The sequence below is a fragment of the Protomyctophum parallelum genome (genome assembly GCF_964188405.1).
Source record: "Protomyctophum parallelum genome assembly, chromosome: 1".
Classification (NCBI taxonomy): Eukaryota; Metazoa; Chordata; class Actinopteri; order Myctophiformes; family Myctophidae; genus Protomyctophum; species Protomyctophum parallelum.
In genome coordinates, this window is record NC_139697.1 from 29982682 (window position 1) to 30005270 (window position 22589).

The window sequence follows — 22589 nt, forward strand, 5'->3', positions numbered from 1 at the left end:
AATGGAACAGTCAAAAGGATAAACTTGTGTGAGTGACTGTTGAGTGAAAACGGCCACAGGCCAAACTTAGGTTAAAATGAGGAGGGGAGGAGGTAGCAGAGCACACTGACCTTCACTGAGGAAAGCCAACTTGCTGAGGCATCAAACAGGCTTCATCCTAACCTATGTTTTCTTCATTTTAAGAGCTAAACCCAAGTTGTATGACCTGAGCAGAAGTTTCCATGTGACATATTAACCAGCATGGCTGCTTGTCAAGAGCACAGAAATAGTGCTGAACCCAAGAAACTCGTCGGGTAACTCGGGTTGCCTATTTCACGTGTCAACATAAATGTGACTTATGTTCCTTGACCGTAGGAAACAGAACTATAGTATCTTAGCCTATTCTCGCTAATATGAAGGGAACAATCAACAAATGTCTTGTCTTGTTTGAAGGGTGTATGGCGCCTGCATAAAATTGCTTGTTTTTTGGTTTGTTCTGAGAAATGGAAATAATGTTTTTTTTTTGTGCATTAGGCATGGCGAATGAATTGGCGTAGGTAATTACCGGTATGCTTATTCTGTGGGGTCTCATTGTTTGTCTCCCTTTAGTTTGTCCTAACCTAATTCATATTCCAACAACCTCCTTTGTGGCTGAATAGCAACTGTGGCTGTGTTCTGGCAGAAGTCCTTCTGTTTTTTGTTTTGGCTGATAGTGACAGGAGGATGATGATGAGATCAGAGTCGCTGTGAGAATAATACCATGTTCCTTTTAATCTTCATATTGCTCTTTACCACACACAAACACAGTAATTATCACTTTTTAATTATTCACTTTCACATGATTTTCCCCAAATCTCCTCCAGATTCACATGGTCTTCACTCCCATTTCATTGTTGACTTTCTATGCCGTCTTTTCCTATGCCTGACTGTTTGTCTCCACTCCCCTTTTCACATTGGGTATTGCTGATATAAATGAATAAGTAATGATGGAAACATGGCACATGGCAGACAGCCCTACACTCCTTCGCCTCTCCTCTCTGCTCTCCTCCCTCCGTCTGTCACTTTGGTTCTCAGAGGAAGATTAGCAGAGACACCTGATGCTGCTGCCATCTGGCCATGGCAAAGTGAGCTAAGGAGGATTCTACTTGTAGCGGCTAGCCAAGGGATAGGTATCGGTATATGTCCGATACAGACAAAAACAATGGGTCCAATATGATCCATTGGCAAATCTTGATTCTAGCCTGAAACTTGTATCCTAAATGCTTGTAGGCTTGAACTGTAGCATACTCTGAACAACAGGCTGTAAAGAGAAGTAGCATCATGTGTCATGTGACAACAAGGCACTAGGCACTGAGGTCAGACATTCCTCTGAATCTTTGGGTGGCAGTTCCTCTTTGAGGGCACATAACCTGGATGTATGCATTATATATGGGATACTAATATGTTAGTCAGATTGGAAATTGTATTATTGTTCCAATTATTACGAAAACAGCTGAAAATATGGTATATGTGCTTGTAAACATTGCATAAACACCTCCTTTGGCCTGACTATATAAATAGTAGTGGAGCGCTGCCACTACGTCACATGCAAGTGCATGCACACGCTTGCGCATACACGCACACGTGAGCGATCACCGATTAAAATAACCTCTTTAATATGTATGCCTTTTAACCCATAATATATATTGAAGGTTGTTCTGTTTACTTGCATAATGGGGACACTTGTGTTGTCATATAATTTACCTGGCAGACGTCACCTCTGTAATTTAATTCATGATCCATTATCCAAACGTCCTCTTTCGACTGCTTCAGAACATTAATGTCTTTACTCTGACTAGTGTCTAGTTGTCTTATTCTAATGTCTAGTTCTCTAATTTACTTATCAAGGAATGAATCAATGAAGGAAAGCATTTGATATTTTTTACTGTATTGTTAGGCCCTCAGATTCTATTAGGAGGAAGGAGGAAGAATACCTATTTACATTTGAAGAAATAAGTCAGGAACAAGTAAATGTTTTGCTACTGTCAGTGTCAACTGCAAAGAAGCTAAATTATTGGGTATTATCAGCCACAACATGCAGATAATTCGGTAATTCAATATGGGTGCATAGCTGACTGTTGCTTTGCATAACTGCAGACATTTACAATTGCAATCATACTGTTTATATTAACATTTTAACACATTTCCTTTCCTGCAGTTTTTGATAATAACATTAGGTTAACTTGTCAGCCCTTAGTCATCCGTTATGACTGCTATTGCCATGGAGAGGGGTTTGTTGCCCTGCAGATTTCTTTGCTCTGATTTGAGAACCTAATCTCAGTCTAACTGGTACACATCCAGACAATCTCGGAAGGCTAGGCTTGACAGGTGAACTTAAACCTAACCGTTTGTTTACTGCACTGGCTGCTACACAGCCTGGGACTAGCGCTGCCTAGATGCAAAGAAGTCCTTTAACCATGAAGGCTGGTCGCACCTGATCACTTGAAGCTCTGGCAGTGAAACTACTTGGACTATTGTATTGTCAGCGGGTGCAATATATCCTGCACAAGTTCAAGAATGTGTTTAAAAGAACAATTTTATAGTTGACCACCATTTGATTGCTGGGGCTTGTGCACATCCACACAGTACACACACATCATGCTCTAATGATGCATATTCATAGACATTTTCTGTCAATTAAAATTGGAATGGCCTTTTTATGCCCAGCACAAATCCTGTTAGGGGCGATTCACACTATGGTCCCGGGTGCGCACTCGGGACCACTTTGCAGATGTTGTGGTAGTGTGAATGATGCGTACCGTTCCCGGGAGCGGATCGCCCAACCGTACCTGGGATCGCAATCAATTAAGTCTCTGATACGGATCAGCTAGGACAAACATACCAAGGGTTAGTCAGTGACGTCACCGCCATAAAGACGAGAGACAATGTTACATTGCGCTGTTTAAGACCATAAGCGCACACTTCTTTAGTTGTGTTTTGTTTTGTTAATAATATAACTCAAGACAACGTCAGGAACACGGCCAAACTTTATTATTTGCTCTAAACTCTGAAAGTGACTCTTTTTCTGTGACATGACATTTTCTGTCTCCCAAAGCCCCATAGTCCACAGCGCCCCTCTGAGGCACATAAGTTGAATAAAGTGTACCTGGGTGCACCCTGGGCAAGACCTACGCTGTTGAGGCTATCATTTGTTTGGGCGGAAGTATCGCCCAAGGAAATGACATTGATGCTTTACAAATCAGTTTACATTCTCCGTGAATGAAAAGTGTTGTGATTGGTCAGGAAAATATCGTATCCGGGGGAAATAAATCTGACGGATGTTCTGGAGGAACATACCGCCGATAGCTTCTCTGCCCACTTATCTGCGAAAAGAAAAGCCTGGTCACAACCTAAGTTAGGTTGTGACCAGGCTTTTCTTTTCGCAGATAAGTAAGCCTGGGACCGAGGCTAACCCGGGTGTGCTGTTGAATCTCGGCCAATGTGAATCATGGACAGCGGGGACCAGGCAACCGTATTTGGGAACGGTTCGAATCAAATGGACTCAGTCCGTCTCAATGTGAATCCCCCATTAGAGAGATACAAGGCATTGAAGTACTCCATCTCTTGAAGGTTACGGGTTGAAAAAGGAAATGGAGCTTGTTTGTGTGGACATTGTACCATGAAAGTCACATGTTGGCCCCTCTATCTCTCTGTCTTTCTATCTATGTAGTATTATGTATGTATTATGAAATTAAGCTAAACATCTGTGAGGGTGGGAGATACTCATGTTTTTCAAAAGGGTAAGGCAAAACAAAACCTGGGCACTTTCTTCTGAATTCTGTCACCTGGGACTGTTGAAAGACTGCTGCTGTGTATGATATGCACTGTCCCTAGGGAGACAAAGCATCCAGTAGGCTATGTATTACGCTTGGTGACAACATCAGAGAGACCACGATCAAACAGTCAACTATTGGAGGCTCTTTTTCATTTAGGCCAACTATGAAACAATAAATAACAAGGACAACGTCTTCTCTCACTCTTCCTACTCTTGTCACCCTCCTCTCTCTATCTCTTTTTTTCCCAGTAATGGGGTGAGTGTGGAGGGCGCCACCCATAAGCAGGTCGTTGACCTGATCCGGGCTGGGGAGAGGGAACTGGTCCTGGCTGTGCTGTCTGTGCCTCCCCAGGAGGCTGATGGGCTTGAGGCGGGGGAGGACACCGCGATCCAACCCAACTATGACTACAGCGACAAGCAGGCTGTACCAATCTCCATCCCCACCTACAAACATGTTGAGCAGCACTCGGAGAGGTTTGTGGTGAGTACCGTTAGCCTGCGGTTAACGTATTTTTGAGTGGTGCATCCACTCCAAGGAACAGCAATGTCCGTGTTGCTTCACCTATGTGTCCGCCTATGTATGTGACGTTAATGAGTACCAGTAGGGGCGCTGTTGTGCCAGAAACAGAGAGACAGATAGTGCTGCACTGTTGCCTGCTAATGAGAGAGAGAGAGAGAGAGAGAGAGAGAGGGGGGAAGAGGGGAGTTGCACCACTCAGTTCACACGGGTGTGATTTTAAGATATAGATTTGGGCTAAGAAGGATCAGAGTGTCCCTATCGTATGCCACCATACATTGGTCTACCCTAGACACTTCTCTGAAAGAAAAATGTATATTGTTCATCACCAGGCGAGCATTCACCTGAACTTTGGCGAGATAAGAAGGGCAACGACGAGTGTCGGGTGAATTTTTTTTGTCACAATTTATTCACAAACAAATTAAGACATGTTAATTGATTAACATTACTGTTAAAAAGGCACTCTACTGTATACCGGTGAAAGACATGGATTAGAGACTTACGGTCTGTTTGACGCAGGCAGATTGAGCCTGTTATGATCACACCTCAGAGGGCGAGGACAATGGATGGTATAGCCAAGGTTGGAGGGAGCTACCATTACCAGCCAAACTGACAGTGAACATAATCCACCGCTTAACTGCTAATCAGAATATTGCGAACACAACATTTTTGTCATTTAATATTAATAATGAACTCAAAATGTATTCTGACTGTGTGGAGAAATGTTTTATGCACATCAAGAAGTGGATGTCCACTGGGATTCTCCAGCATTGGGGCATGAGTCAGCTCAGAACACAGTTTGCTGCTGGCGTATCTCGCGTAATTCTTCAAAGGTTGCTGTTTTCCGCTCTGTTTCGGTAACTTACTTTTGCCCGTTTCTTCCCTCAGCCATGAATGTGTGCGGATATCAACTGCCAACTTTATTTGTTAAAAGATTTAATGTAATTTATGAGGTTAAAGGAGTCTGCACAGTAAAATCATTTAACTCTGAGATGAATCGATCCAAAGGGACCCTTGCCCATTTGTAACTCGGAATGTACAAGTGCAAGTGCATTTGTTTCTATTTGTACACTACACTCATGGAGTTACGTTTTAAATTGAGGAGTATGTTCTGCTACAGACGTGTCTTAAACCCATCCAACACCATCTTGCATCAGTATTTATTACCACTCTTTCCTTCCACATAATGGCTCCACCTCTCTGTCTCTCCACCTGTGGCCACAGGTGTACAACGTATACATGTCGGGAAGACAGCTGTGCTCCAAGCGCTACCGGGAGTTTGCTATCCTCCACCAGAACCTGAAGAGGGAATATGCCACCTATAGCTTTCCCAAACTCCCTGGGAAATGGCCCTTTTCCCTGTCAGAACAACAGCTGGATGCTCGACGCAGAGGTGTGGAAGAGTACCTGGAGAGAGGTGGGACACAATGCATTTTATATTTTCCTTTTAGATAGGCTGTCGTCTGGTTAATGTACATTGAAGACGAATAGCGGCTAGCTGACTGTGACATGACATCAGGTACACCATGCTCAAGCAAACGACCAGCAGACGTGACACTCTTTGCCTCATTGGCGACTTTCATATTTCATATTTAGACCTCAGTTTAGCGTCTCATCTGAAATATGGCATATCCTACAGCACAGTGTCCCCATCAATGCACTTGGGCATTGGCATATTTCATTTGGACCAGAGGGAAGACTGCCCCCTAATGGCCCACCAATACCACTTCCAGCAGGAACTTTGTTTTCCAGTAGAAGGAGGGAATCTGCCATCTCAAGTACAAACCAAGCGTATGCCTGCTTACCTAGCTTCAGTTACTCAGCAGAAGCAGGGTAGGGTACATGCTATTGGCTGCTCGCTTAGTTGCTATGGCTCTTCACATGATAAAGACAGAAGCACATAAATCACAGTTTGTAGAAGTGAAAGAGCAAGTGTCACAATCCAAGGAAGGGGGGGGGGGGGGGGGGGTTCTTAAAGGGCCACTTCTCTGGTTTATTTTTCCACCTTAAGCTTTTCATTCTGTTGTGGAGTACATGTGAAAATCTGACATAACTTATAGGTTTTATGACATTCATTTTCATTTATTTTTCTTTTTCTTTTTTTCTTTTAGGTTTTATGACCTCAATTACACTAAAAAAACCTGAACTTTGAACATTCAGTGGATTTTCTGTGGTCTGAAGTTTTCTTTGGGGTTTTTTGGGCCTTTTGAGCTACAATGAAAACAGGCAACACAGTGAAACAGTGACATCTGCTGGCAAATCCCATTGACATATATGGGATTTGCAGTAAGTGATGTCACTTACTGCCGGCAAATCAGAGCACCTGTTTGAGCCAGAAATCCCCAGATCACAGAAAATCTACTGAATGTTAAAAGTTCATGTTTTTTGGGTGCAATTGAGATTAGAAAACCTAAAAAAAACAAGAACAATTCCAAAACCTTTTTTTTAATGTCACAATCCCTTTAAGAACAGTGCGTTCTGCGCCCTGAGAACTCAACCTCCTGCTTACAATAAATAAATACATAGGACTCAGGTTAGAAGTATTGCAGTATTTACCTGTGGAATGTACCGTTTGTCTGGATGGAATGCCGTTGCATCTTGTCTGACCTCAGAAGCACAAATCATGCGTACTGCATGTGAACACTGAACGACTGCTTCCTCCTCTTGCTTATTACTTTATTGATTTGCTTTCTCTCTAATCTGTCTCTCTCTGTCTATTCTTTCTGTTTGGCTATTTCTTTATCTTTACTCATGTTTGTCTCTTTTCTAGTTTGTTCGGTGCGGCTGATTGGGGAGAGTGACATCATGCAGGAGTTCCTATCTGAGTCTGATGAGGTAAAAACTACTCACTTGTGCTTTCTGTGCAACTGAATTTTGAGGTTTGTGATATTTTCTGCTTTACAATTGCCAGAGAAGGTGTAACTATGCGGCTGGTCACTTATTTCTAACATCTGAGATTGTACAAATGGAACCAAATGGGCCCTATGGTGTCCTTTTCTTTTTACACTCGTAGACCCATAAGGGTCCATTTGGAACACCCTCAAGGAACCTCAATAGTCCCTAGACCCCACTTTGAGAACCACTGTCCTAGATTTATTTTATTTATTCTTTATTACACACTGTTAGTGTTATCGGATCGGTACTGAGGTCAGAAATGGGTCGCTGATGCTTTGGATTTACTCAGGTCAAATACACTTTGGCGGTTTCTGCCAAAGTGTAAGTGGGGTTTTCTAGGCCAGATTTTCTGCACAGCAGCAGAATATATTATATAAGGGGTCGAATGAAAGACCTTTCCTCTTGAGTTGAAACAAAACACAAAAGTGCAGCCTCTTCCAATTTAGAATTTGCAGTAGTGATTTTCCTATTTTATCACGTAACAACCCCCACCCCCCCCCTACACACACACACACACACACTCCCATTTCTCTTTCACACGGAATCACATGCAAATCAGACATGCATGCTTCCTGCAGTAGCTGACTATGTGTTTTGCCTGGCTATGTAGAACTACAATGGGGTAACAGATGTGGAGTTGCGAATAGCCTTGCCAGACAAGACTACCATCTCCGTCAGAGTCCGCAAGAACAGCACCACAGACCAAGTCTACCAGGTACACCACTGTTGTTGATGATGCTTTCAACAACCCAGAGTACCATAGTTAAGATGTATAAATAACAGAAACATAATATAAGAGATTCAAGTCATTGTAAAATCTACATAAGTAAATACCAAGCAACTAAATGAACAAGTTTGGTTGATTTTAAAATACTGTATGAACTGAATGTCAATACATCCCCTCTTTATAACAATTTGGTCCTCTCCCCCTCTTCATCCTTTAGGCTTTAGTGATGAAGGTTGGAATGGACAGCATTATGGCCAGTTACTTTGCCCTCTTTGAAGTCATCAACCACTCCTTTGGTAAAAACTATATTTCATGTGTTTTTCTATATTTTATGTGTTTTACACACAGAAACATTTGGTCAAATCATTGCCCTGTCCTCCATATCATTATATATGTATACCCTTGCGAGACCAGATGTATAGCTACAGCTATACACCAGCTACATGTATAGCTACAGCTATACACCAGCTACATGTGTAGCTACAGCTATACACCAGCTACATGTATAGCTACAGCTATAGCTATGTATAGTACAAGGCGGAGCATGTCGTGATTATGTTATATTTCCTATAACAAGTTTCCTGTGCTTAATTTGTTAGCAGCACGCAGACGTCCTATGACTGGTAATAATATGTCTATGGAGCCTGGTGTCAGATTTCCCATTCCATTAGCCAATAAAAGCAGATAATGGTTACAGTATGGGAGTCCATTACTATCACTCTCATCAGCCCTAGGGATGGGTACTGAGAACTGTTGCCTGTTCCTGATTGGACGGACACAGAATATCAATACGCTCCTGGACAAATGCTGGTGCTCTCTGTATTTGTCAAATTTACTTTAATTAATCCTACAAGCATGTCCCACACATTGCAGTGCCAGGGCGGGCTGCACAAGTACATTATTGGTCAGCAATGTATATTTTTGGAAACTTTTTTAATATAGTTTTGTATCCGTCCGAGAAAACAATGGCATCAATAATCACTTAGCTAGCAGTACCATAGCTCTACCCCTCCTGTCTCTATACGCAGTAGTCCAGCCTACACAGTATAACGTTAGAACTATCCCCGGACCTGTGTAATTATTCTCTGATTTAGTGGATTTGAATTCCACAAAATAAATGCTGCAACTATGTCAAGTGTAGCAACAGTGGCTGAGCATGTTCATAGTCTAGAGATCTGACCCGAATGGACAGTCTCATTGTAATTGGCTAGTTGATAGCGGATAGATCCCATAGTCCAAAGAGATGGTTGTGGTGTAAAATTGATATTTGGTTGACAAGCAATGGCTGAGGTGTATCAGAGTTGTAGGTCTTGAGGCAGTTGAATTGGTCTTATTGACTGTAGCTAAGCTCAGTTGACTACAGTTATATTTAGAGATCGCATGGATTAATAATTTCTCACAAAAAACGAATCGCATTATCAAAGACACAGACAAATTTCATTGAGACAATAAAGTACTATATCATATCATTGATATCTAATCGTGTTAGATAAAGTTTATTTTGTTGATAGTAAGGAACCAGCAACAAGGCACACTACCAGACCCTTTATCTACTGTATATAGCATAACCAAATTAGTAAGAACTGTGAATTACTTAAGGGCATTGTGTGGACATTTATTGTTAAATATCAGTATTATTAAACGGCATAGATTGTGGTATATCGATATCAATAAAATGCTGATGATTCCCATCCCTAGCTGCTCTTCATGGCTTATGTCTCTTAACAGTGAGGAAGCTGGCACCCAACGAGTTCCCCCACAAGCTGTACGTGCAGAACTACACATCGGCGGTCCCGGGGACCTGCCTGGCTCTCCGCAAGTGGCTGTTCAGCTCGCAGGAGGAGGAGCTGCTCAGGGACAACCCCCTGGCCCTGCACTACTGCTTCCATCAGGTATTTACTGTTGTTGGTAGTAGTTGGGGAGGCCTTTGTTAATCCTGGGTGGTTATAGGAGGGAGCTGTTAGGCGTGCGTTTTTTGACTAGGGACATTTGATATGGGCGGGTTGGGAGGCGAACTGGTGGTCTTCTGATTACCAGACGACATCTTTACCCACTAAGCTACAGCTGCCCCAAGCAAGTAGTATTACACTGTGAAATTGTGAGTGTTCATTTAATTCGGACTGTACAAATGTAACCAAATGAACCCACATTTTCTTACATTTGTACTCTGTGAGTTATGAATGGATAAATTGACACAGGATTTGTGTAGCGGGACCATACAAAGGTGATGAAGCTTTTTTGGGTTGTTCTTGAGCCTTTATTTGACAGGCACAATGTAGAGAGGCAGGAAACGGAGATAGAGTAGGGGAGTCACTAACATGCAGCAAATGGCTGGCCAGAAATCAAACCAAGCACATGCCGTCATGCAATAGAGCCCATGTGGTACACACCCTAGCCACTCGGCTATCGGTACGCACATAATGTAAGTGGACAACCTTTGGCATAAAATGGGGAGCAGGAATAACATGATACTATCATGATAATTGAAACACTGTGTCAGGTATGTCTTGTGAAAGCTATTTATTGATCACGTCATATGAAGAGCATGTTTGAAATCTGTGGGAGTTTGATTCTGTGACACTTTGGTAGAGGTTTGGCCAATTGGTCAGATATTTAGCTCTCTTGCGCCGTTGATTAGAAATTAATAATCCAGAAATTGTCTTCTGATTGACTTGCATTGTACAGTGAATCAGCTCTCAAAGTTACTGATACTCGTTTAACAAATGACCATAAACAGGCTGAGGCAGTACTAGTGGCATAATTTGTGTTCAGGTTTTCATAGTAAATGCGACCTATGGTCGCAATCATTTATAGATAGAATCATATCAAATTATCAGGCTGATAGATACTGGACTTGATTAAATCAAATAAAGAAGTTTCCCTGATACAAAAATCCAACACCAAGGATCTATGTTCTAAATACATACAATACACGTCACGTGTAAACACATTTAGACAGTTAAAAGCAAATCAGCGTACGATAACCCCCTTCTTTATCGTATATACACTGTAGAAGCATACAATTCTCTAGTGAAGATAAAATGGCTTCAGCCAGCACTTGTGTCACATGCTGTCCCTCCATCTCTCTCTGTCTTCTCCTCTCCTGTCCTTCCATCTCTCTCTGTCTTCTCCTCTCCCTCCATCTCTCTCTGTCTTCTCCTCTCCCTCCATCTCTCTCTGTCTTCTTCTCTCCTGTCCTTCCATCTCTCTCTGTCGTCTTCTCTCCGTCTGTCCCTCCATCTCTCTCTGTCTTCTCCTCTCCCTCCATCTCTCTCTGTCTTCTCCTCTCCCTCCATCTCTCTCTGTCTTCTCCTCTCCCTCCATCTCTCTCTGTCTTCTCCTCTCCCTCCATCTCTCTCTGTCTTCTTCTCTCCGTCTAGGCGTTGGATGATGTGAAGAAGGGATTCATAAAAACGGAGGACAAGTCCTACCAGCTGCAGAAGCTGGCAGAGCAACGCAAGATGGCCACGGTCAGTCCCTACAGAACGGTCTTTGTTCAGGGAGGGGGATTGGGATGATGGTGCTGTCTAGTTTCCTCCTTACCACTGCTATCTACCTTCTAACCAGGACTGCAACTATCTCATTATTATTCTACCCATTGCTTTTCAGATTAATCAAATCATTTTGAAGTGTATATACGGTATATCTCAATGAATATTGATGAATTTGTTTTTTTAATTAAGTCCCATAAGCCCTATTTATATTTAGCATTAGCATTACGGAAAGCGAAAATAGCCCATCTACAAGCTTCATGAAGTACAGTGTCATGTGCCTGTACAGTAGCTTGCACACTATTTTCGACATAACATTTCCTCCCAGAGTGGATTGTTAAAAATAGCCAGAGGGGGTTCACAGACACACTCATGGTTCAGAGTGAAGGTGCAGTGCAAAAGGAAGGCAAGTGAGATTGATCACTTCTGTTGTGTAATTGAAATGACGTGTGTTGTCACAGTACCTGAGCCTGTTGCGGGCGTGCGAGGGCTACAACGAGGTGATGTTCCCCCACTGCTCATGTGACTCCCGGAGGAAGGGCCACGTTATCACCGCCATCAGCATTCATCACTTCAAACTGCATGCCTGCACCGAGGATGGCACACTGGAGGTGTGTGTCGATACTGTAGTGTGTAACACAGTATAGGCCTACCGGTATTTCATAGCAAAAGCACAATTGTTCTGTTTGCATTTTTGCAACACAGCAGTGTGGCCTATATCTTTAATTTGACATACTTTTAGTTTTTCCACACTTGCTTTGATAATGTGTAACTATGTTTTTCAAACCCTTTGGAATTAATTTAATTTAATTCTTTAAAAATGTAAACTGATTTTTAGAACCACTTGATCTTGTTCATGTAGTAGGTTAATTGTTAAATCGAGGAGGAGTTTATATTTGTATAGGGAGTATACACATTTATTTCTTATATGCCAGCGAATCGACAGAAAATAATTCAGATGCATTTTTTTATCATTGACCAAACCAATTGGTCCGATTCACCACTTCGTTGTACAATGGTTTCATTGAAAAAAGTGAAAATGGCCTGCTATTTTCGCTTTAAAAATAAATAATAAAATAATAATTATCAGACCGTTTTGCACCAGGAACCTTTGCCGTTTTCCTTTGTGCCAGTATGAACTGGCAATGTACAGGACGCTCTGTTACGTTTCCTGTGTGACTTGTTGGTCATGATTGTATCTTGAGTTGACTGCATGGAATATTTTCTTAACGACTCTCTTCTAACCCTCAGAACCAGGTTATAGCGTTTGAGTGGGGAGAGATGCAGCGTTGGGACACAGACGAAGAGGGCATGGCCTTCTGCTTTGAATACACCAGAGGAGAGAAGAAACCCCGCTGGGTTAAGATCTTCACTCCATATGTAAGTCTGACTACATCTCCTCCAGTCAAAACAACACACACATCGTGTGTGTGTGTGTGTGTGTGTGTGTTAGACAGTCCATGTCAAGTGTCGTTTGTAACTGTATAAGCCTTTGTTTCTCAAATGACTAGATGTACATTTTGTGTAAAATCTTCAGATACAATATGCAGTGTTGCCCTTTGCCGAGTAATGCACTGTGCTTGTTTTAAGTTGCATTGAGTATTAGCTGGGTGGGGTTTCACAGTGTTGGGACATTGCAGATAGTCCAAGGGAGGTTATCTGTCACAGTCAAGTGTACTTTGTCAACTTTCAATTCCTTTCCTGTGATTGTCTTAACCTCCTGGCCCTCCCTGAGTCTCTTAAGTCATGTTCCAACGCTAACTCCACCCGCCTGACATGGGAGCAAAAACTGCAAGATTTAGTGAAGTTAACATAAGTCTGGTTACTATAAAAACAGTCTTTTTGAGGTTAACAAAATTAGCATAAGTTACTGGATTGTCATTGGTGGGTGTTTGTGCTATATTGAAGTCATTGTTCTGTCTCTTGCCCCCAGTTTAACTACATGCACGAGTGCTTCGAGCGGGTCTTTTGTGAACTGAAGTGGAGGAAACAGGTAGAAACCACACCTTTCCTTTTTCCACTCATGCCAAGTCTGAAACGCTAAACTTAGTTCAGACAGTTGGGCGTTGCCAACATGATAAACCTCTAATATTTTGTGTGTGTATCAAATGGATGGCTGGGAGTTCTTGTCAGAATTTTGGCAAACTATTAATTTGTCCTCATTCTGTCTTGTGTCAGGTTGAAGAGGAGGCATCTGACAAAGACAACAAGAACTGCAGTAACAATGGTGAGACGACAATAACTAATGCTCGAATGTTTGGGATATACCTCATAAAATATATAACATATATATATATATATATATATATATATATATATATATATATATATATATATATAAATATTAAAAATAATAATATATATATATATATATATATGGGTCTTATAAACTTCATATATTATACAGTACTATGAGGAAATGGTCTACTAGACATAGTTAAACATTAACTTGTGACTCCTAGTGTGAAAGGGCAAAAGGAGAACATACTATAAATCCTCAGTGTTCATTTAACTCTGAGCGTGTGCAAAGGGAACCAAATGTTCCATTTGAGTTAAATGAACACTCAGGTTTTCACTGTGCAATTGTCAAAGTGCACGGTTGTGCATTTCTATTAAACAGAAATATCCGGGACATAAAGCATACACTACTTCCCATGTCAGCTGCACATTGTTTCTTTAAAGCAGCAGTAAAAAAGGCTGCCTTCATAGTGGGGCTGTTCAATGTTTCCACATAGCCTTTAGCGTGATGTTAAAATTGGCTTAAGGGAGGACTGGTCGGCGGACGTTTGTCGTCACACTCATGTTACTTAGTGTCCCAATGCAGCTACGCTCTAATATGGAGTGTGTTGTGTAACATTGATGTGTCGGCCAGGCGATGTCGAGTAGTTTGGATATCCAGTTGTCCGAACTACCGGTCCAACCAATATGCCCATAGGACACAGGTAGACGGACAGATACAGAGATCTCCATCGCATGTCAGAAGATAAAATGACACGGACAGAAATGGACGTGCATTTGTTTAGCAATTCAGACTCGCAGTATACTAAAGTGTAATGGGAGTTAATTGTCTCCCATGGTCCACAGCGATGGTATCACTCTGAACAGTCATTTTAATTTTGAGTACCACCAGTTTGATATGTGTTTTTAGATCACGGACCCCCATTTGATACGATTTTTAACCTTAACCCATTTTGGGTGGGAACCCCTTTTGGTGTGTTATGCTTTAGCTATTGAAAAATAGCAGATCTACGAGCTTGTAGGTCTGACATAGAAACATAGCTTTTTCAGAAAACTGTCAGGATGTAGAAGACATTTTTAGAATCTGATCTCAGGTCAAAATGGGTTAATTGGTAATTTAACGCAGAGAATGTATGGATCCATTTGTTTCCTAAAACCCTCGAACAAAATGCTGCATGCATATCAAGGGGCCTCCAGTGAAATATCAAATACATAAATAACAGTAACAGACAAAAGGTGCTGTGCAGATGTGATTGAGACCACCTCCACTATAGGTCCACGAGGCAGTTGATACAAGAAGGTCCCTTTAGGCCAGAAGAATCAGTGAATAACCTTGGGAGTCATAGAAACCGCATATAAACCGCAAAGATCATCCCCGAGACATGATTAGCAAAAGGCACTTGAATTGCGAAGGACGAAGACAGGCATCTACAGATAGAAGGCAAATGCAAAGACCTCGGCATTTAGTGACAGCGAAAAGAATAACTCTCAACCTCCCAAGAATAATGAATGCACAGCGATTCGTCTTGGTGTCTGGCGCAACTTTCATCAGTCTGTAGTGCACTTAGTACGTATATCGATGCATAACACGCTTCTAAAGATACACTCTATTATGTTTATATACAGTGTACAAAGGGATAGTGTATGATACTAAGGCGAGGACAGCGGCCTTGATTAAATGTACAGAACTGTGTCTCTGTGACTTACTATACATACAATACTATACATGTTATCCTATGCCTGTAGTCCTGTATACTGTTGATATCGGTATGATGTTGAAGCATTGGAGCCTCGCTTTCCAAAGTAACTGAGGCTGTTCAGGTTCATTTATTTGTTTGTCCCCGAAGGGCGATTTGGTGTGCAGCAAATCATAACAGGCAGACACATCAATCACAAAACACAGTAAAAACAAGAAGAACATGGTACACAAACATAGATAATAAAAACAGGATGGCAGGTTCACGAGGAAGGAAGAGATTCACACAAGATGTGTTTTCACTCCCCAAAACCATGTCTCTGTGTTCCAGAATATCAGCAGCCTCTGTTGGAGACTCAGCAGAAGGCATGGCGCCACCTAGGGGGTGAGATTGCCACATCCTAATAGAACAAAACCAACCTTCCGGTCAACATCCCAACTACAATTGGTCCACTCATGCCATCACAGCCACAACAGAGAGCGCCCATCGACAAATCACGGAACTGCCTGACTGACTGAGGTGATTCATGACCCCCACTCTCCACAAAAACCTGGAAGCGATCAATTTGAATAAAATTAAAACACAGTAACACACACAAGTCCAGGGAATACACAGCAAAGAAATTAAGGAAAGTTCAAAAGAAACATTCATGTCATTAACTAGATGTCCGTTGCGTATCTACAATTGGTCAGTGGTCAAAGTCAAGGCATCGCCATTTTGGACAAAAGAAAGGAGCATCTCGACGACGCGACTAGCTGACGCAAAATGCCACCTGGTGACGCCGCCCACACGCATTGTGTTTGTGACAGCAAGGTGTGTAAACAAGGATCTGCTCTGGCCAATCACTTCAACGCCCCTCCAACTGTACTGAACTCAGACGGGTGTTGGAGAGGACTGGGGACAGGAAAGCAGGGGGGGGGGGGAATCTAAGAAAGGGGGATTACACTATTTTCAGCGATATGGAGAGAAGCGTAAGCATTATTTACACTAATGCTGGACATTAAGAGAAGTTTTGTTTTCTGTTTATGGGTATAAGTGACGTCATGCTGTTCCTGTCATGAAGAATTAAGGCAACGTAGGCATGTGGAACTTTGTGGAGAAGCATAAAGGGGTATAAGGGAGGGGGAATTGGGCACTAATGCTGGTACATGATAGCTACTTACTGGTAGGTTGCTTTACAAGTCACTGGCAGGTTCCCAACCATCACTTGCAGGTGGCATTCTATTGTAAAAAATCTCGCTGGCTTCAGGCAATGGAAATAGAGGCTGACATGGATGTGCCAGCCCACACTGGCCAGTGGCCCAGAAAAGGTTTCTTTACCACCCTGTTAATATGCTACGCTTAAGAGATCTGCTCACGATTACTTAGAGATTAATATAAGAGCTATGATAATTTCCTTGATCTCACGGAACGAAACGCTAACTGAATTCTTGCTCCATTCGCTCTCCCATCCTTTCACCTTTTCTCGTAATCTCACATGTGCCGGTCCAGAGTGATGTCTGTTGGCAGTCCACCGCTAACAGCTTGGACATTTATACGCCCCTTTGTAAGTGTTTTATTGTGGCGATTCAGCAGAACTCTGGAGCTGAGAGGAAACGGTGTTCGTCATTGAGACACAGTCTTCCGTCAGTGCAAAGGGAGTGGGGGTGGTTTCCAAAGGAAAGGTCATCGCGTTAGAAACCCAATCTTAGTGGAAAGCTACACATTATATGTCAGAGTTTGACAGATGGGGGGGGGGGGTTAAGAGATTTTATTAAAGTATGCTGAGCTGCAGTTCCTAGAGTGGACATAAGAGTGCAGTAGAGTTTAAGAGAAGTTTGTGTGTCAGTATTGAGCAGCTGAAAGGAGGGGTTGCTTTGGGATGCTTCCTTTGGTGCTCCCTTTGGCTGTGTAACTCACTCAACCAAGCATCACTCCTCTGCAGTTTGACTGTTAACCCTGTAAAGCATTGTTTGCCAAAAATACCATATTTTCAGTGAGTTATCGTTATACGCCTGGAAAACATTGGTTGCTGGCAAGTCATACGGTCTTGAGACAAAGTGGTGGTGACAGATTGTGCTCGACACGTGTGTGTATAATTGTTGACAGTGGAGAGTACTGTAAGTGATCCTGTAATCACGGCCAAGATCAAGTGACAGTGTTGTCCCTCTCTGCACTTAAGGCTTTCAGTATTAGGTGTGTGTGTGTGTGTGTGTGTGTGTGTGTGTGTGTGTGTGTGTGTGTGTGTGTGTGTGTGTGTGTGTGTGTGTGATTGTGTTAATAACTTTATAGCAGGGTCAGGGTTGTGATTATGTAATTTTTCATTTATTGTGTGCAATAGATTTCTCCATCAGATTTTTAGGTTTTGTTTTATTTTCAATCATGTTTTTATCTTCAATTTTAGTATTTCGTTTGACGCTTACAGGTTTGTTGTTGGTTGTACAGTTTTCTGTAGACCTACTTTTGGATAGACATGTCTTTAGGTAGAAATTTGTGGATGTAAATGTAATAGGCTAGGTTTAATTGATTCAAATCTTATTTAGTAGAATAATTGTTTACACAAGGCACCATTTAATTAAGATGATCTTGTGTTGAGCTTGCCTTTTAACAGTACGCATAAACTCCAAATCAACCCCTAATCAACAGAGAACTTAGATTCATATTTTATCTATTGGAGCTTGAGCCGAATGCGAACGGAAATAAAAGCCTGGGTACCGAGGCTAGTAGGCCATAGACCCCACCTGGGGTACCGAGGCTAGTAGGCCATAGACCCCACCTGGGGTACCGAGGCTAGTAGGCCATAGTGGTGCAGCTCCGGTAAGGGTTGTGGCCTGATGGGCTGTCAACACAGCAAAGCTTTAGCTAAGCAAAGCGTTTCATGTCCTTGTCTCTCACATCCCACAGATTTTCCTAAACTAATGGGCTGCAAGGGAAAATTATACGATAATCTTGAATCAAATTAGCGGAGGAGAATATTTTCTTTGTACCATGAAGACTACTGCTTCATCATGTAACCATAGTGAGCAGTCATTTAGCGAGGAAACATAACCCTATAGTCTTCGTTGACCAGGGTCCCCCAGGGGTCTATACTTAGTTTGTTGACTTTTTAATACACATGGACATGTTACTGTGGTATTTGTGGTCTACAGGCTGGAAGATGCGTTGGCTAACCTTGCAGACATGAATACCACAGCAGTTATAGGAAGGCTTGCCATCAGACGATGTTTCCCTCTTTGGGTGTAGAACCTGCTTGGCTGAAAAGGGCTAACTCATGGATCACTTGTGTACAACCAGTCTTGCCTTTAGAGCAAGGAAGCTTCAGTTCTCCACTAGGGTGGCACTGTCGTTATTCCCTGCCAGGTAACCAGAGAATCTGTGTAATCTAATTACAATAACATGAGTTCTGCTATGTACAATATACTGTATAGGCTTAATTGTGGGAACAAGTTGACAACACCATCATTAGAAGAGACTTGTATTTCCTCATACATAGAATGGACAATTCCATCTCCAGGCCAGGGGCATGCAGGATATGCAAATCACTTCTTAGCATTTATTCTGAAAGTGATTGAAATCAGTCCTGACTCCTAACCTTAAAGACAAACTGACAACTCGGTGATTGAAAACAGTCCTTACCTTAAAGACAAACTGACAACTCTTTTACCCGTTTTACTTATTTATTTACTTGGCATTTGAGTTAATGAGTAAATCGTGCCTAAGTTTAGTTTCTGTTTATATATAATATAAACCTACCAGCTAGGTTCTAACTTTGAACAACCTTGCTCTGTCTTGGCTAGTATGTATGCGTGTTTAATTATGTATGTGTGTTAGTGTGGCTTGTGCGGTATTGGAGCTGAATTGGACATGTCTGATAAGCTGTCATTGTGAGGGCCAGGAGCTGAAGAGATGTGGCTGTGTGTGTGACAGCAGAGACGGGGACAGATACTTTTCAAGTTGGGAACACCGCTGTATGTCGTTAGCAACATAAATCTTTTGAATAACAATTCAGTCAGGATTTAGAAGGCATGTTTAGAATCGGCCTCAGGTCTAAATGGGTTAATGGCAGACATTCACTTTTAACTCGCATTGCTCTCCTTCAGCTCTGTCAGCATGACACACACACACCTTCATCCAGTGTTTCTACATAGGCCTGGGAAGTAGGAAGCCGTATTTGGACTTTTCTGAGCCTATAAAACTATGGCTGAAACACCAAAGAACAGAAGTGCATAGATATACCACCACAATACACTCTTTCTGCCCAGTCAAATGTATTCCATGAGTAAGTCAAAACTATTTACAACTCTAAAACAAATAAGCACAAACGATTACCAAAAGAAATGATGTCATGTTACAAGAACACTCCTAGCTCCAGCCTCCAATAATATTTTCTTTCTTTAGTTTCTTCTGTTTGTTGCTCGACTTGCTCTCCTGCTATCTTACCATGTAAGGCTAAGTCTAAAAACCATGGACTGGAAAAGTAAAGAATGTTTCAAATGGGGAATGTATATAGGCTCCCTAATTGTCCCTGTTCCCTCCATACTTTCCTAAGCGGATTTGTCTCTACCAATGTATAACAGACCACAATATTTTGCTATTTCTTGCATGGCCGTGCAATGATTGTCTCCCCCAAGGAGAGGCCTCAGGCAGACGACATTGAGGCACAGAACTACAGTGTAGTAGCAAATTGCCCGTTCTCTGACACCAACAAAACGTCTGCATCAAGATAGAAGTGCTGTGTGGACATGCAGGGGGAGAGCGCCCTGCAGATTCTGACAAGCAAAGTAATAGCCAATTTAGAGATAGATGACAAGATAAGAATGGGAGGTGTTCGACCATTAAGTGTTTTTTTGTCAGTCATAAAAGGAGAGGTGGTGGCAGAGATGGCGTATGTATGTACATCCGTATGTGTTGGCATGGCAATGTGCTCCTCTCCAGGTTGGTCTCCCATTATCGGGGGGGGGGGGTTGCCGTGGCAGCAGCACAACATCAGCTGAGCATGCTCAACCTGGTCTCTGTTCCCAACTCATCGGCAGACTGACGACTGACTCACTCCCTTCCTATAATGTATTCAGAGCGAGTGCTCCCTTCATATACTTGATGTCTGTTTCTGTCCCCGTGGCTCTGCATCTCTCTCTGTGAATAAGCATCACACAGTTTGTCTTCATGCATCCCCTGACTGCCGCAGGTGCCGACTCGCAAGCTGGCTTTCATTCATTTGAAAACGCTCCACGCTCGCAGGTGGGTATCCTGCGGCAGGTGCAGTTATTTTTACTGTCAGCGGTGGACTGTTGCAGCTATTGCTGAGGTCATTGTCATAGTAACTGGTGCCGGAGCAGACCCTGACAGGACTAGGGTTCAAAAAAAAAAAGGAAAAAGAACGCTGTTGTATGGCAGCCCCCCTACCCCATTTTGTTCAATGTGCTACGCCGCTGCCCACCTGCGCTTAACATTGAAATGTCCTTATTGTCAACTAAGATCATAAACGAATTATGATGTTTTCCGAACAAGAATGTACTTTAAACCCCACCACCCACCAGCGTGTCAAGTGACATTTACAAGACCACTCAGCCAGTCTTGTTTTCTTATGAGTGCAGCTTGACACTGTTCCTTGGGTCAGCCACCACATTACTCTTGGAAACAATGCTTTTGTGTAGGTTTATATGTTCGTCACCCTCTTGAACCCAGCTTCAAGGGCATTCGCTGTAGGCTTTCCCGTTGGAGCTGAGGCGCAATACACGACTAACATGGAGGATGGATGTAAGTGCTGTTTTATAAGTGTTAGCCTTTGTGTAGATATGAATTAATTTCTGTATGTTACGTTTCAGACCAGCAGGGCTTTTTCACCGCAAGTAGGCAGTGGCATTATATATATATATATATATACATATATATATATATATTAAAAAAAATGACTTAAGCCTTGTTTGTCTTTGTCTTCAGCATAACTTGTAAATTATTGTTTCAAAATGAATATATGCTTTGGATAAAATGCACTCTTTGTTTCTCTCTCTGACTGACTTTAACTTAATTTATTTGAGCAGAAATGATTTTAAAAATAAAATAGGGGGAAATCTTATTGTAGTGTCCTAGGGTCACTGTCTATCATTAAGTTTGTGTCTGAGTAAAACGGTTCTACAGGGGAGGAAGAGCTACTGTAACTACACATCTACAAGTCAAGCTTTGTAAAGAACTAAAAAGAGAAGCAGTGTTGCATTTACTCATCAGTCTCAAGACATGAATTAACACCTGATACTGAACTGCAAAATGGAGAGTTTTATATCTAAAAGAATAAATGAAGGTTTACTAACCAATGTAAGAAAAAAATAAAATATAAAAATACAACCCAAAAAAAAAAGTTTGAAAATGTCATGTAGAGTAATACATTGTAACATTATTTTAAATAAAGTTATATATTGAAGAACAAAATGTTTGCTGTCATGTCATATACTGTACATCTATAAAAGCTGATCTGTGAATTAGTTCTGTTGTATTGTAATTTCCACGTTGCTAATTACACCAGTTGGTTTTGAACAAAGGCTTGTTAGGGGTTGTCATATTGATAAAGCACTCAGGTGGTGCTCATCAATGTTATGGATCTGTCCGTTCCACAGAGACAACACAGGACTAGATCTCTTCAAAGACTGGCAGTGATGATGAATGCTGTAGTTAGAAACAAGCAACAGTATTGGGTGTTACACAAAGAAAAAGGTATTGTACAGCCTAAAATTGTAGGTTATTGTAGAAAATTTGAACACTCAATCTCAAAGTCTTCACTGTCAGTTATAGCGAGAGTGAGACTGTGTATACTATGTGAAATAATTTGACTATCTGTTGCTGTCAAATCATTGTGTAAGATGGTTTTATTGGCAAAGAGGGGCAGATCTATATTTTATGCATGGGACATTCAAGCAAATGAGATTCATGGTGTGTAGTGATAAAATGGACCGTTGGATGCAAAATACTAGAGTGTGGACTGGAATAACGAGGTCATGGTGGCATTTATTCTTGATTATATATAATTAGAGACATTGTAAGGCATTTTTCTTAGACGGGACGTGGGTCTCTAAGGCTTTGTGCATGACACAGAACAAGCCACACTCAAAAGCCCATGCATTATGCTTTCACCCCAGCCCACTGAACCATCGCAATACTTTATTCACAACATTTGATTAGCTAATGACATAATGAAAACACACTTGGGAACATAATTTATATACCGGTACGATTAAAACGGTGCCAGTCTATATGCAAT

General features: G+C 41.8%; 1 protein-coding gene across 1 annotated transcript in view; it reads left to right on the forward strand.

Annotated features, from left to right (window-relative positions):
- Positions 1–21763, forward strand: part of snx27a (sorting nexin 27a) — a 23538-nt gene extending 1775 nt beyond the window's left edge. Inside the window, exons 2-13 of the mRNA XM_083779115.1 lie at positions 4043–4274; positions 5535–5727; positions 7081–7145; positions 7816–7920; positions 8150–8228; positions 9661–9824; positions 11313–11402; positions 11885–12034; positions 12675–12803; positions 13357–13416; positions 13602–13650; positions 15689–21763. Of these exons, the coding sequence (XP_083635241.1) occupies positions 4043–4274; positions 5535–5727; positions 7081–7145; positions 7816–7920; positions 8150–8228; positions 9661–9824; positions 11313–11402; positions 11885–12034; positions 12675–12803; positions 13357–13416; positions 13602–13650; positions 15689–15762 (1390 nt within the window). The 3' untranslated portion in view covers positions 15763–21763. The remainder of the gene's footprint in view (positions 1–4042; positions 4275–5534; positions 5728–7080; positions 7146–7815; positions 7921–8149; positions 8229–9660; positions 9825–11312; positions 11403–11884; positions 12035–12674; positions 12804–13356; positions 13417–13601; positions 13651–15688) is intronic.
- Positions 21764–22589: the final 826 nt, after the last annotated feature.